Genomic DNA, 14,024 nt, shown 5'->3' on the forward strand with positions numbered 1-14,024 from the left:
TATTTGTAATATTTAAATAATAGTTTCTTTATAAAGTAATATTTTGTAACATTAAAATCTTTTTAGATTTATGTCAACTTAGCTAGTGAGTTATATAAAATGAAATTAACAGGACAACGGACGATATACGTTTGCAGAGCTTTGTATCGTAATACATATAATACAGTGGTTTTAGATACGCAAAAACCAGTACTTGAATATAACATTTGTTTTGTGGGTGACATTTTTTTTTAATATAAATATTACTTTTAACAAAATTACAATTTATAACAGTACAATATTAGTGAAAATAGCAAAAACTAAATATTCCACTTAGATAAAATACCAATTTGATAGTAATATCACAATTTCTGACTCTTCAATTAACACTGTTCAATGGTTTAAGATAAACACTGTATATTTGACTGCAATTTTTAGTAATGTTGTACTGTTCAGTTTTAGTTTATGAGAAACATCGTTCCGTACTGTATATTTGACTACAATTTTAGGCAAACCTGTCTAGCATATTTGTCGTAGCAAACCAACCTGTACGTAAGCTCTGCGCCGTGTCCTTGCCCGGTCCCCGTGCCTGCTACAGCTGCGTCTGCGTGGCGCGAGTGCGCGTGTGGGCGCGAGGGCGCCGGCGCTACGTGGCGGCCGCGCCCCCCGCGCCCCCGCCCGCGCCCCCGCCGCGCCCGCACTCCTCGCGCTGCTTGCTGATGTATACCTATGTGATATAATATGATAGGTTAAATCAAGACTGGTTATGGTACTTTAGACTTGTTGCATTCAAGATTAATTGTGCAAATCTCTCGCAAAATGTTCTCAATCTCCAGAATTACTTCCGTACTATTAGCATCGATTCGACGGCTTCTCCTATGAAGTGCTTATTGAAAAATGTACGCCTCAAACAATCAAATAACATGCTGAAAGAAGCAAAACCCCCATGACACAAGGATTCAATTCCTTAGTGCGAGAGTATTTAAAGAAAATCCTTCTAACACCATAGCTTATTTTACTTGTGCTTTGTGCATGTGACTTGAATGTTTTTAAAACCCCGAGCGACACGACGATTGAATCACCGAATGCACCTAAGTGCAGGCCTCGTTTTACTCGTGTGGGTACATACCTGCAGCAGACGGTACTTGCTGACGGACAGATGCTTGAGATGCGGCTGCATGCGCTCCTCGCCGAGCGCGAACGTGAAGGCCACCATGCAGAACACGGCCGCCTTGCGGACCGCGCTGTTCTGGTGGTCAGCCAACTGACACACACACATATTATGTAGTTACTGATCAGAATGCTGGTTTAATGGTTACTCGGGAAAAAAAGTTCTGACCGATCTATATTTTTTGTAGGTTTTGGGTATCATTAAATAACTTAATTAACGTTTTTAAGTTAAACGTTAACGTGGAAAGGACACCAGGTGTGGTGACCAGAATTTTTGTGATGTGATTTAGTAGAAGTAAAATAAGTATACATATTCAAGATGTGACACAAAGTACCGGCAAAGTTTAATACAACACAATTTGGAAGTTGACTAAAAATCATCCGTAGATCGTCATCGTCTGGTAACAGACAGCGGTGCGTCAGTAATAGGGTTCCATCTTAAATATGAAACCCAAAAACAGAATCTACTGCTACTACTGCAATAACACTCTATCAAATTTGATGGCCGACTGTATACTATCGACTATCAGCCTTAAGAGGGACTTACAGCCAGCAGCTGGACTCCCACGACCTGCTGCTGCTGCTGATGATGATGATGATGATGATGATGATGATGATGGTCATGATGATGATGATGGTATACCTGTCCGACGCCCTCCATGAGCGTCTCGACGAGGTCGTCGGCGAGTTCGTGCGGCCTCGCCTTGGCGACCTCTGCGGCCAGCTTGAGCGCGCACAGCGAGGTGGGATAGCCGCGGGTGCGGATCACTGGCTTCAGCAGCGCCAGGACCTGGGTACAATTAAATAATAACTTGGTTTATTCAATGTCCGGGGGTATGTCTGAGCAGAAAGCAGTCAGTACGGCAGTTGTCAACATTTGGTCCGCCATGTTGTGAACAAGTTCGTTTTTGACAAAATTCGAACTTTATAATAGTTTATTCGAATAAAAATGTCATGAAACCCTGAAAATTTGTTTTTATAGTTTATCTCGTCTCGTTGTCCCTACTATAGCTAGCTAGGTAGTCCCTCACCTGTTGCGCGGGCAGGGCGTGCGCGATGTGCGGCATGCCGGCCTCGACGGCGCGCATGACCTCCTTGTTGAGGCCCTCGTACGCGTGGATCAGCTTCAGCAGGATCAGGTCGAAGTAGTCCTGCCACTGCGGCCTGGTCTCCGGCCGCCTGCACAGCCACACCAGCACTTTCACGGCCTCAGCTGCCGCCCGCTCTTGGGCTGAGCCCCAGCCTGTTGGACACAAACAATTATGAAGAATCTATTGTGATATGTCATATGCGGGTTCAATATTCGATTGCAAGGATAGCCGAGTGTTTGAGGTCAACACGCCAAGCCCACTGACTGCAACGTGTTGCGGGTTCGATTCCAGTGTAGCACAAGCATTTGTGTGATCCACGAATGCTTGTCCTGCGTCTGGGTGTCTTTGTGCATGTGATTTGTATGTTTATAAACAGCCCGCGACAAAAGGATTAAATTCTTTATGCGGAAGACGGTTTTTTAAAAATAAGAATATACTCGCGGATTACAGCCAAGCTAATTTGAATAAATGATTGTTTATTATACTGGTGGTCTTACCGGACGTTTGTTGCGCGTTGCCGGCGTTTTCCGTGTTTTCTTTATCCCCGGAGGTCTCGTCTATGGATAACGCGGCCAGCGCCACGCGGACTATATTCCTGGAGAACAGAATAAAACATAATTTAGAGGCTTTTCTGTGATCGTGGTCTATGTTTTTAACTATGAATAGGCAAATATATAATGAAATTTTTTGCAGTGTTTACATAATTAAACGCATTTTTAATTTTGTTGATATTACCACCAAAAACCACTGTACGTCTTACAATTTTCAATATTTTTAATAAACAATAATTACAATAAACTTTAAAGCCGTAGACCATTGAAAGAAAGTTTAATAAAGCCTTACCTTTACGCCCCTTACAACAACTTTTTCTAATTAAAAAGTACTCTGTGTCATTTCTCAGGGTCTAGACTATCTGTGTACCATTGGTTCAGTACTTTTGGCGTGAGCGACAGATATTTTTGCATCCTACTTAATGTTATAAACGAGAAAGTTTGTATGAACATTTGTTCCTCTATCACGCAAAAACCACTCAACGGATTTAGACGAAAATTGGTAGAGAGGTGGTTAATACATAGGATAGTTTTTATTCTGATTTTACGTTCCCGCGGGATAATTTTCAATGTTAAACTGGCCGGCTTGTGGGCAGCAGCTGGTTTACAACAGGCTAGTCAGCGCTCCCACTGCTGACAAAGATACAAGTACGAGTAGTATTGCTCACTTGAAGTACTCCTTGGGCTTGCGGCAGTCCCCGTACTTGAGCAGCTCGTGCGTGGCCAGCAGCAGGCGCTCCCACTGCTCGGCGGGCGCGCCCGACACGTCCAGCTGGCACAGCGCCTCCAGGACCTCGGGCTCGCGGAGACCAGCTGGGTACACGGACAGACAAATTATATACATGGAATATTTTTCATATCGCAGAAGCACAAATCGATCAGAATAAACAATTAGGGCTATTTTGTAGTTCTGTAAGCTTTCACTAGGATAAACGAAGCTTAAAAGCTGGGTTACTTGCTAACAAGAGTTGCAATGAATAGCGGGCTGAACCCATTGAAAACAAAATACATAAAATATAAAAAAAAACACGTTAATTGTAAAAAATAACCTAAAAGGCTAAGACAGGATTCGAACGTCTGACTACTGATTCAACGCACAACTAGATTTAACGGCTCACTACCTACGTTATAAAGATAGGGCCTGTCGTACAAAATTAACATCAGCTGATCTAAATGTATGGGAACAAATTTTATTTTTCGTGGCTACATATACATATGTTTATTCATAGTATATTAATATACTCACACTTGGTGATAATGTATCCGTTCTCATCGGTCTCGTACTGTCGTATCTTGTCGCGCCCGAGCTGGCTCGAGTTGAAGTCCCTGTAACAATACGTAGTTTAAAAAAATGATTTTAACGTGTCTAAATGTCAATTAAAAAAGGAAAAGTATCTCAATATGAGCAAGAAAAAAAATTATAAATTTAGATAATAGGCTAAGGAATTTTTAGCCTATTTGCACAGAACCCTCAGTGCCGCGAGTTCGACTAGCACTTGACTGGTTATTTTTCCAATTGTGCTAAGTCTACGAACAGCGGCGGTTCCTCATACTAAAGTTACAATTCAGACATAATTTCTAAACACAATCCTACTAATATATGTATAAATTTGAATGAAAGTTTGTTTATTACGTTTTCACGCGAAAAATACTGAACCGATTGAACGAAGGTCGACTTGGAGAGGGTGGATAATTAAAACACTTGGAAGCTAATAAGCTAATAAGCGCGTATAATATATTAACCACAGTGCTTGCTGCTCACATCAAAAAATTAATTCTCCGACATTTATATTATCCCGTGGAAGGAAACCCTAGCGCGATCTAAATCGATTCCAACGCCATCTATCGAGGTATCGTGTAAACTTTTACGTTTTATATTCCCTTTGATCGCGCTATGATTCCGTTGACCTATAATTACGTAGACAGCGATCTTGATCAAACTTTGCACACATGTATTTGAGGGCTTAAAAGTAACAAGGGTTTGTTTTAATCAATTTGAGAAAAAAACACGATCATGCTTTTCAGTGATTTTAACAGTAACATGTGGGTGTGTTTTAATTAATTAAAAAGAAAATATATGCTTTTCAGCGATATTCAACGCAGGCAGGCAGGCTGATTTTAATAATTAATACTAGTTAAATAGATGCTTGCATTCATACCCATGCGCGGCGTAGTCCATGCGATGGTGTGCGGGCACTGGCGAGGACTCCTTCGTGCTGTTGGCCTCCTCCGAACTGTCCGCTGATGCTGCGCGGTTCAACGCCTCACTGCGTGGTAACAAATATATTATATAATATGTCTTGTAGGTAGGTCTTCACAAGTACAGGAATGTTTCCTTTCTTTATAGTGACAACGTGGCTAAAGGTAATGATATTCAAGATGTATTTGGAAACATTTCAAATATCGTGCGCATCACACAAACATTTATCCTGGGTGGGAATCAAACCTCCGCGCCGGTATCAATAGTCAGGGCAAAAATGTATAAAACACAGCGAGGACACACACAATTTGACGTGTCTTCCGAAACACGGAGGAACTCGTTATGGCATAGATGGTCACCCATCTACGGACCGACAGTTTCAAGCGTACCTTAACCTGTGATCGATCAACTAAGCTACAACTAGCTAAGTAATCTACCGTTTAAATTGCCTAACATTTAATACTAATATGTATTATAAAGCAACATAAAACTAATTAAACCTGCATCTTAAGTACAATACTCACGCATTATAATGTCCGTTGGGCACTCCATTGTGGCCCTTATTGGATAACGTGACGTCAGACATCTGGCTGATACCCGAGTCTTTACTAGACATGTGGTTACCGCACTCCGCTGCAAGGAAAAGAGAGCTTTATTGTCTTTCACTTGTGATTTATTTTCAAAAGACAGAATTAATAAACGGTATATTTTATCGTAGTTGTTTTGAAGAAATACAATGTATTTAATGATTCTATTTGTGGTTTGAACTGGTCATTTACACTCAAAAGTACAAATAAATAAAATATTAAGTTAAATAAAGTTCGTGAAAATAAATGAAGACGTTATTATTACTTGAACTTCTAGAATGTTCTATTAATTGCAGCACGGTGTTTTGTTGAGGTAGTGGAAAGATTGGACCAATATTGTTTTCAAATCTTGTGCGATTTAAAAAGTGTTAGTAACTGAAAACTTGAGAAATTTTCATGGAGAACAACTCTAGAAGCTCTAACACAAATTTGCTCAAAGCAAAAGTTAAAATCACAAAGAATTACTATTAATTTTACAAATGTTGCGGCTTGACCGGTTTCGTAGAAATTTGGTAAAAAGGATGCTTTATTCTATCCGACTTCGTTGTTTTTCTCATCTACAATATAACTGACATCCAAGGGGCGAAAGCAACATCTAGATATAAATAAGTCTTTACAGCTAACTCCTCCCACATTATTATTGGGCATTTTTCATAATGACCGGGCATTATGTACACTGCTCAATTTATCACTTGGGCCATAACATATATGTACGTACCGTTAGCATGTTGCGCTGTGTATGTGTGTATCTCTGACGTGGTCTTCCGTATTCTGGAGTAGACATCGTCAGGAGCGGCCGCACCGCTGGCGGAGCGGAGCGGACTGTCACTGCCTGCTGGGGGAATATCACGTCATGTATAATGTAATAATAATATTACGAGACTTTCACACATCGTTATCTAGTCTCAAACTAAGCAGAGCTTGTATTATGAGTACTAGACGAGTGATAATCATACTTATGTATTTCTAAATACATACATATTATAGATAAATTACACCCAGACACAGAATCAATGATTGTGCTCATCACACAGACATTTGCCATGGGTGGGAATGGAACCCATGACCTCCGGTATAGCAGTCAGGGCCACTAACTATTAGACCAACAAGCCAGTCATGTGCTGATGAAGAAATCAAAAGAAATTAATTATTAATAATTATAAAAAGAAATTAATTTTATAATAAACCAAATAAAATTGTTTTCTTTTTTTATAATAACTATCGTGAGACTGATTCATTATTAAATGATGTAACGGTTCGACTCGCTCGCCCGCCGCGTCTGCTCATGATTAAGGACTCCGGTTGGGTCCGAAACTAGTCGGGCTACCCCGATACATACGCGTGAGTAAACCGTTACATCATTTAATAAAAATTGTTTTCTATAATAATATTGTAAACGGAAAGACACCCTGCTGCTGGGGAGTTTGTTGCTGTATCTTCTCTCACAGCAAGAGCACTTAGGAAGCGGTGAAAAAGTGCTATTTAGTAGACATTTTTTTTTTTGTTTATTTTGTAGGAAGCTTACAGTACTTAAAATTTGAATAAATGAATATTGATTTTGTCATAGAAGTTAGAGGCTGCTGATGATGAATAAAAATAACAAAGATATTTTAATAGATTTAATTCATTGTCAATAAAGATTTAATAGATTAAAATATGTATAACAGATCTCACTAGGTATTAAGTTCGTTAAAATTAATTAGTTTTAAGAGCGCTAATTTAGCCGACAAACTGTTTTCCTGTGTCATTGTTTGATTTTTTTGTAAAATTTGTGTTTTTTTGGATAAATAAGTTTATAAACATTATCTGTTTTCGTTCGTTCTTACCGAATTGGTCACTCGCGGCTCATGAGAGAGACAAGTGGAAGAAGAGGAGGGAAATCTTTGCATAGCGGTGGGACATATCAGGCCAGTAATAACAAACATAATATGTTCTGTAGTGTATGTGTGTGTGTACTCACTGCTGCTGGTCCTGCGCACGTGTTGCTGCACGACGCCGTTGACGAGCGCCTGAGTCTCCGCCGGCAGCTCGCTCATCAGCGCCGTGAACTAAATATCACATATATTGTGTAAGTGACAAATAATATGACTGCCGTTCCACGTTCAATGCGAATATTCAACCTGCATACTGCACTCAAGCTATAGTAAGGCCAAAGAGACGAGATAAAAAACGTAAGCAAGCGGACCGTTACTGAGTTACAATGCGATAGCGAGGGAGTATTGTCCCTGTCCTTATCACTCGTACGCATATATGTCGTGAGTTGGTCGATGACAGCTGTCGTTATGTGTTTCGTGGTACAAGAAAGCAGTCAGTACTGCAGTTGTCAACATTTAGTCTGACATATTGTGAACAAGTTCATTCTTTCAGTTTTGACAAAGTTTATTGAAATAAAAATATTATGAACGCCAGAAAATTTGTTTACATTCTTCTCGTCTGGTTGGCCTTACATTATATTTATGTAAATAGTGTAACAGGGGTCCTGTATCCCGCTGTGTATACTCACAGGCACAGGATTGCAGTCATATAGAGAGGCGAGTGCCCTCCTGGCACAGACCCTCACGTCGGCCGCGCGCGGGTCCGCCGCCAGCGCGGACACCTTCACCAGCGCGCGACCCGCCACGCCTGACGCGCCGCCTACACGGACATAATACTGTTACAGTACATGGAAGGGTGATACTCCGGAAAAATTAGTATCCGGAACACAATAAAAAAAAACCGAGACCCACATTTAAGATTATTTAATCCTTGTGTCACGGGTGGTATCACAAACATACAAATCACGTGTACCTTCAAAAAAGGACTGACAGATACATTCCTAAGTTCACATACATAGTGTAAAGCATTTAATTAGTCCTACGTGGGGATCGAACCCGGAACAAGACGTACACATAAGGTTGCTTGGTGACCTGGACCACTCAACTATCGTTTACATTGTACTTTTTTTTCTCTCATTCCTGTTATAGCTGCAACCAAATTATCACCTAGAAACTTTAATATCATTACGAAACATATCAGTACCATCAGATACAGTTTCCGAACGGCCAGACAACAAATCCTTACTCCTTTTGAGTACGGCTCCCTAAAATACATAAAACTATTCTATCTATACTAATATATAAAGCTGAAGAGTTTGTTTGTTTGTTTGAACGCGCTAATCTCAGGAACTACTGGTTCAAATTGAAAAATTCTTTTTGTGTTGAATAGACCATTCATCGACTGGATTCATCGGCTGCGACTAATAAGAGCGAAGATATAATGGAAAATGTGGAATAAACAGGGCAGGTATAAATCATAACTTATATCTTCAAACCACGCGGACGAAGTCGCGGGCAACAGCTAGTAATATATAAAGCTATTCTATCAAACATAAAGCTATTACTGTAACCTCTCTCCTAAGATATTGCTGTGAACGACAGGGTCCATAATGGTTCTGTATCATTTAAGACTTTCATGTACTTTGAGTTCGTGGTCAAGGTATAACCGCATATATTATGTGAATCGATCACAGGTTAAGCTACGCTTGTCGCAGTTGGTTTGTAGATGGGTGACCACCTTTGTCATAATGAGTTCCTCCGGGTATCGGAAGGCACTTTAAGTTGTGGGTCCCGGCTGTTATTCATACATCTTTGACAGTCGTTACAGGTAGTCAGAAGCTTGAAAAGTCTGACAACCAGTCTAAGCAAGGGGTATCGTGTTGCCCAGGTAACTGGGTTGAGGAGGTCAGATAGGCAGTCGCTTCTTGTAGAACACTGGTACTTGGTGAGTCCGGTTAGACTGGAGGGGACCCCAACAGTGATGTCGTACAGCTATCCACGCACGTACCGTGCAGTGCGAGCGCGAGGCTGTTGGGCGTGCAGTAGTCGTGCGCGAGGTCGGCCAGGAAGCGCAGCGCCGCCGCCTTGGTCTTGGGCGTCGGGGCCGTGGCGCCGTCCGCCAGGAACCTGCAGGGGGGGGACCGTGACACTTACTTATATATAAATGTTATAAATTTGTTACGCTTTCACGCAAAAACCACATCATCATGCAACGTTGTACACATATTCTTGGAGGTATTAGAAGTAACATAGAATACTTGTTGTTAAGAAAAAGAAATGAACAACAATCAAAATTGAAATGAAACTACGGATTTTATCGCGGTTTAATTTTAGATTTTAGTTCCCGACGTTTCGACACCTTTGCAGGTCTCGTGGTCACGGGCAGACCGCGATGAAATCCGTAAAAGTAGTTTCATTTCAATGTCTAACATTCGCGTAAACCTAAGAATCCACAACAATCATAATATCTGTAAGAGAAAGGAGATGAAAGTGGCGGATCTGATCAAGATTTTATCCCAGCGTAAAAACTGCTCAGTATTTTTCTTGTTTAACCATGTCGAAAATCCAATAGACGTGGCTCTGCTCAACCATGAGCGAAAATTGTCTAAGCGGGCTGTGTATGCTAAGTGTGCACAGAACGAGGACCGACGAGTAGATCGTTCTACCAGAAAGATATATGTACCAGGATAGGTTGACTACGCCTATGACGTCATACCTAAATATGTTATGCAGCTGCAGTTCAGCCGGGAAGCACTCGTGTATCACGTCGAGAGTCTTCATGATCTTGCTCTGGACTGAGCCGAGGATGTCCGTGCCCAGTTTCATGAGTAACCTGAAATTAATTCAATTATTATTCATCATCACAATCATAAAAGTTTGTTTGGAATCTCGGTTTCTGTATGGATGTGGGGTTCTTTATTAATTTTATTTTTTTGGAAGGAAAGAATTTAATCCTTGTGTCACGGGGGGGTCTTACAAACATACAAATCACATGCTCAAAGACACGTGAGGATCTCGCCCGCGACACGACGTACTCAGTGGGTTTGGCGTGGGTGACCTCAACCACTCGGCTATGCAGTCCCCTATAGGATAGCCTCCAAGTTACCTGAACATGAGCTGGTAGAGCCAGTCCTTGAGCTGCTGCCAGTGCACGAGCAGCAGCTCGCAGACGGCGTCCAGCAGCAGCGAGAACACCTTCGTGTGCGCGTCCACGAACATCTTGTTGAGGAGTTCCGTCAGGCGCCGCAGCTGCTCCTCCGACAGCAGGCGGCCGCTGTTCAGGTAGTTCGCCTGGAGAAGGGTTAAATTGGTATTAAAAATAATTATCATCGTCGTAGCAAGTCCTGAGTCGGTTTCCAGTCTAACCGGTTTCGCTAAGTACCAGTGTTTTACAAGGAGCGACTGCCTATCCGACCTCCACAACCCAGTTACCCCTTAGTTAGACTGGTTGTCAGGCATTCTAGCTTTCGACTGCTTGTAACGATTGTCAAAGATGAACAATTTATCGTGCTTTTTGAAACAACATTTAGAAAATAAATGCAGTTGGATGTCTTACAGTTGACCAGCATTTTAGAAACTAAAAGTTGCAACAAAAAAAGTTTGGGCTGGCTGCTGCTGGTCGTTGACTGTGGTGTTATACTATCTTTTTAGCTATCTACCTCTCTCCAGTTCTCTATTTCCTATTAAACACACATTTTATAACCGGACAAGCGGACTTGCGATAGCGAGGTATTATTATCCCTGTCCTTATCACTCGTACGCGCAGTTATGGTGTCAGTTGGTCGATGACAGCTGTTGTTATTTGTTTCGTTGTACAAGAAAGCAGTCAGTACGGCAGTTGTCAACATTAGGTCCGCCATGTTGTGAACATGTTCATTTCTTCATTGTTGTCGAAATTCGAACTTTAAAATAGTTATAAACCCCTGCAAATTTGTTTACATTCTTTATCTCGTCTCGTTGGCCTGTGTATAATAGTTTATGTCTACTTTACTAATAAACAGTTGCACTCACGAGATGTGTGAGTCCGTCCTTGCGCTCTGTCCAGTGCGTGCAGGCGCAGAGCGCGATGATGTCGTCGGCGGGCGGCGGCGGCGGCGGCGAGCCCTCCCAGCCCAGCCGGGACCCGGACCCCGACCAGGACACACTCTGGTGGACACACAGACAGGTATGATTAGCGATAGGCTGCCATTGTACACTACTAATTTTAGTGATGTCTTTATAGTAACCATCGTGAGAATGATTCATTATTAAATGATGTAACGGTTTACTCGCACATATTTATCGGGGTTTTCGCGACTAGTTTCGGATCCAACCGGTGTCCTTAATCATGAGCTGATGCGGCGGGCGAGCGAATCGACCGCCGCGTAAATACGCGTGAGTAAACCATTACATCCTTGAATAATCCACTGAAGTCATTCTGTGGTGTAGAATAAAGAATATATTCTGTTTTACCTGTATGTATATAAAAGGAGAACTTAACTGATGTATCATTGCCAGAATAAACCATAAGCGTCATAAACGTGAAAATTTTCAGTTTTACAAGCAAGATGGTATTTTTAAGCGAGTGCAAAATGATTTTTTTAAGAATTATTCAAATAAAATTCAGCATGAAGGTTCTTTATTGAAAATGATGACAAACAATTTCTTTTTTCAATTCTTTTAAAAATCATCCCTTACCCTACCTCATCGATCGACCGAAATTATTTTAAAGAAGTTTGTTTTTCTTTTAAAACCTGTAAGAATTTCCCTTAATTAGACGGCTATTAGTACTGCTTCCAAATCTCGCTTTAACCATCATTCCGGTACCCTTACCCCATTTTATTCAGTTTCGTCGCAGCATCTTCTTCCACTCCACACCTTCCTATCTGGCGTCACCTCACTAGACTCTCTTCTCCCTACAGTGTATACTCACATCGTGTCTCCTGTAAGAGTCGAGACTCCGCTCAGAGCAGACGCTGGACGCCTCCGAGTCGTCGTCGCGGCCGCGCCCGCCCTCGCACGTCGAACTGTCTTCTGGACTCTGCAAGTATAGTCACGTGTTAGATTACTGCTTACATCTAGGGCACTGTCAGGACTATGGATGATTATTTATTGATTTAACCATTTTTGTACACAAGCAATCAAAAGTAACTAGTCGATTATTTAAAAAAAAATTACTAACAAACTTCTATAAATACGACTCCCACATTAGGAAACTTAATACTTGTGACGAGGGCACAAACATTCAAGTCATATGCGCAAAGACACAGATTCAAGAATCACACAAACGCTTGTCCTACGCGGGGCTCGAACTGACGCAAACAGTTAATTTGGCGTAATAAGTTTAACCACTCGGCTGTCCGTTCAGTGTTACTTTGGAAATCTATAACAAAATTAGATGATATATAAGCTTACCAGAGCTTATTCAGAGTCCTCGACTGCAAGGATAGCCACATAGTTCACCACGCCGAAAACTCACTGTGCGCAACGCATCCCGGGTTCGATCCCAACGTAGAACAAGGATAAGTGTGATCCGAAAATACTTGCCTTGAGTCAGGGTGTCATTGTGTATGTGTCTTGAATGCTTGAAACCCCCCGCGACACGAGGAATAAATACCTTACCACGAGAATGTATAACGCAATAAGAGAGTATATTATATATCTCACCCTGAGCAGGGCCTCGGCGTCCCTGGTCTGCTGCAGCAGGCGCAGCGTGGCGGCGGGCGCGCGGCTGGGCGCCGTGCGCTCCATGGACTCGCGGCGGCGCACGCCCGCGCTCACCACGCTGCTGGAGCGACCGCTCCTGGGAGAGGGTACACATACAGTATACATGATATTAATGTGAAATGTCACTGTCATGATGAGATGTTTTCAGGATATGACGGATGAACTGATCGCGGCACATTTAAGGAATCGCAAGAAGGAAAGCAATTCGGATCAAAACAATTATTAAGGTTCAATCAATAATAAATAAATAAATTCGGGAAACATCATTATACATTGTTCTGAACCTAAAGTAAGTTGCTAAAGCACTTGTGTTATAGAATTCAGATACAATGAAAGTACCACAAACACCCAGACCCGAGAAATTATAGAAATGTGTTTTTTTTTACATTGACCCGACCGGGGCTCGAGCCCGGTACCTCAGAGCTAGCGACACCTTGAAACCGGTGCGTACGCCACTCGACCACGAAGTTCGTCGATCAATCTACCAATTCAGCCTGAATAGGCCACTCCCGAGTCGCACCTCGACGCCTGGATTTAAAATTCATTATACAAACATATATTGAATTGAATTTCAGTATGATGGGTACTGGTTGAGTCTTTATTTCCTAAATGATACAACTGTTAAGTCACTCGTATTTATCGAGATCGTCCGAATAGTTTCGGTTTCAACCTTACTCCTTTCCCTCCTTAATCCTAAGCTAAAGCAAAGGTAACTATCTCCTATTGATGAGATTACCTGGTGGGGCTGGTCTCCCGGGAGCCGGCGAGCGAGCGCGGGATCCCGGAGGGGCGGCGGCGCGCGCTCGCCAGCGACAGCGGCCCGCTGCTGCGGGACGACGGGGACGACGACCGGGACGTGGCTGTTTTTTTATCAATTTTATTCAGAATGTAATTGAAATTTAAAATATCGCTGCAAGCGAGACAAG

General features: G+C 42.0%; 1 protein-coding gene across 6 annotated transcripts in view; it reads right to left on the reverse strand.

Annotated features, from left to right (window-relative positions):
- LOC113500354 (CLIP-associating protein) overlaps positions 1–14,024 on the reverse strand; it is a 50,014-nt gene continuing 35,990 nt past the window's right edge. For 4 of the 6 annotated variants that reach the window (XM_026881115.1, XM_026881113.1, XM_026881117.1 and 1 more), the window contains 19 exons: positions 13,835–13,958; positions 13,039–13,174; positions 12,305–12,412; positions 11,404–11,538; positions 10,499–10,683; positions 10,109–10,225; positions 9,401–9,519; positions 8,082–8,212; positions 7,539–7,626; positions 6,297–6,413; positions 5,516–5,624; positions 4,951–5,058; positions 4,038–4,117; positions 3,460–3,604; positions 2,738–2,835; positions 2,181–2,392; positions 1,793–1,939; positions 1,109–1,243; positions 2–706 (listed from right to left, as the gene is read on the reverse strand). In XM_026881115.1, the coding sequence (XP_026736916.1) occupies positions 626–706; positions 1,109–1,243; positions 1,793–1,939; positions 2,181–2,392; positions 2,738–2,835; positions 3,460–3,604; positions 4,038–4,117; positions 4,951–5,058; positions 5,516–5,624; positions 6,297–6,413; positions 7,539–7,626; positions 8,082–8,212; positions 9,401–9,519; positions 10,109–10,225; positions 10,499–10,683; positions 11,404–11,538; positions 12,305–12,412; positions 13,039–13,174; positions 13,835–13,958 (2,375 nt within the window). In that variant the 3' untranslated portion in view covers positions 2–625. Of the gene's footprint in view, positions 707–1,108; positions 1,244–1,792; positions 1,940–2,180; positions 2,393–2,737; positions 2,836–3,459; positions 3,605–4,037; positions 4,118–4,950; positions 5,059–5,515; positions 5,625–6,296; positions 6,414–7,538; positions 7,627–8,081; positions 8,213–9,400; positions 9,520–10,108; positions 10,226–10,498; positions 10,684–11,403; positions 11,539–12,304; positions 12,413–13,038; positions 13,175–13,834; positions 13,959–14,024 lie in introns of all 6 variants that reach the window. The other 2 variants (XM_026881116.1, XM_026881114.1) reach the window with 2 other exon arrangements.

The sequence above is a fragment of the Trichoplusia ni genome, chromosome 13, assembly GCF_003590095.1.
Source record: "Trichoplusia ni isolate ovarian cell line Hi5 chromosome 13, tn1, whole genome shotgun sequence".
NCBI classification, from domain to species: domain Eukaryota; kingdom Metazoa; phylum Arthropoda; class Insecta; order Lepidoptera; family Noctuidae; genus Trichoplusia; species Trichoplusia ni.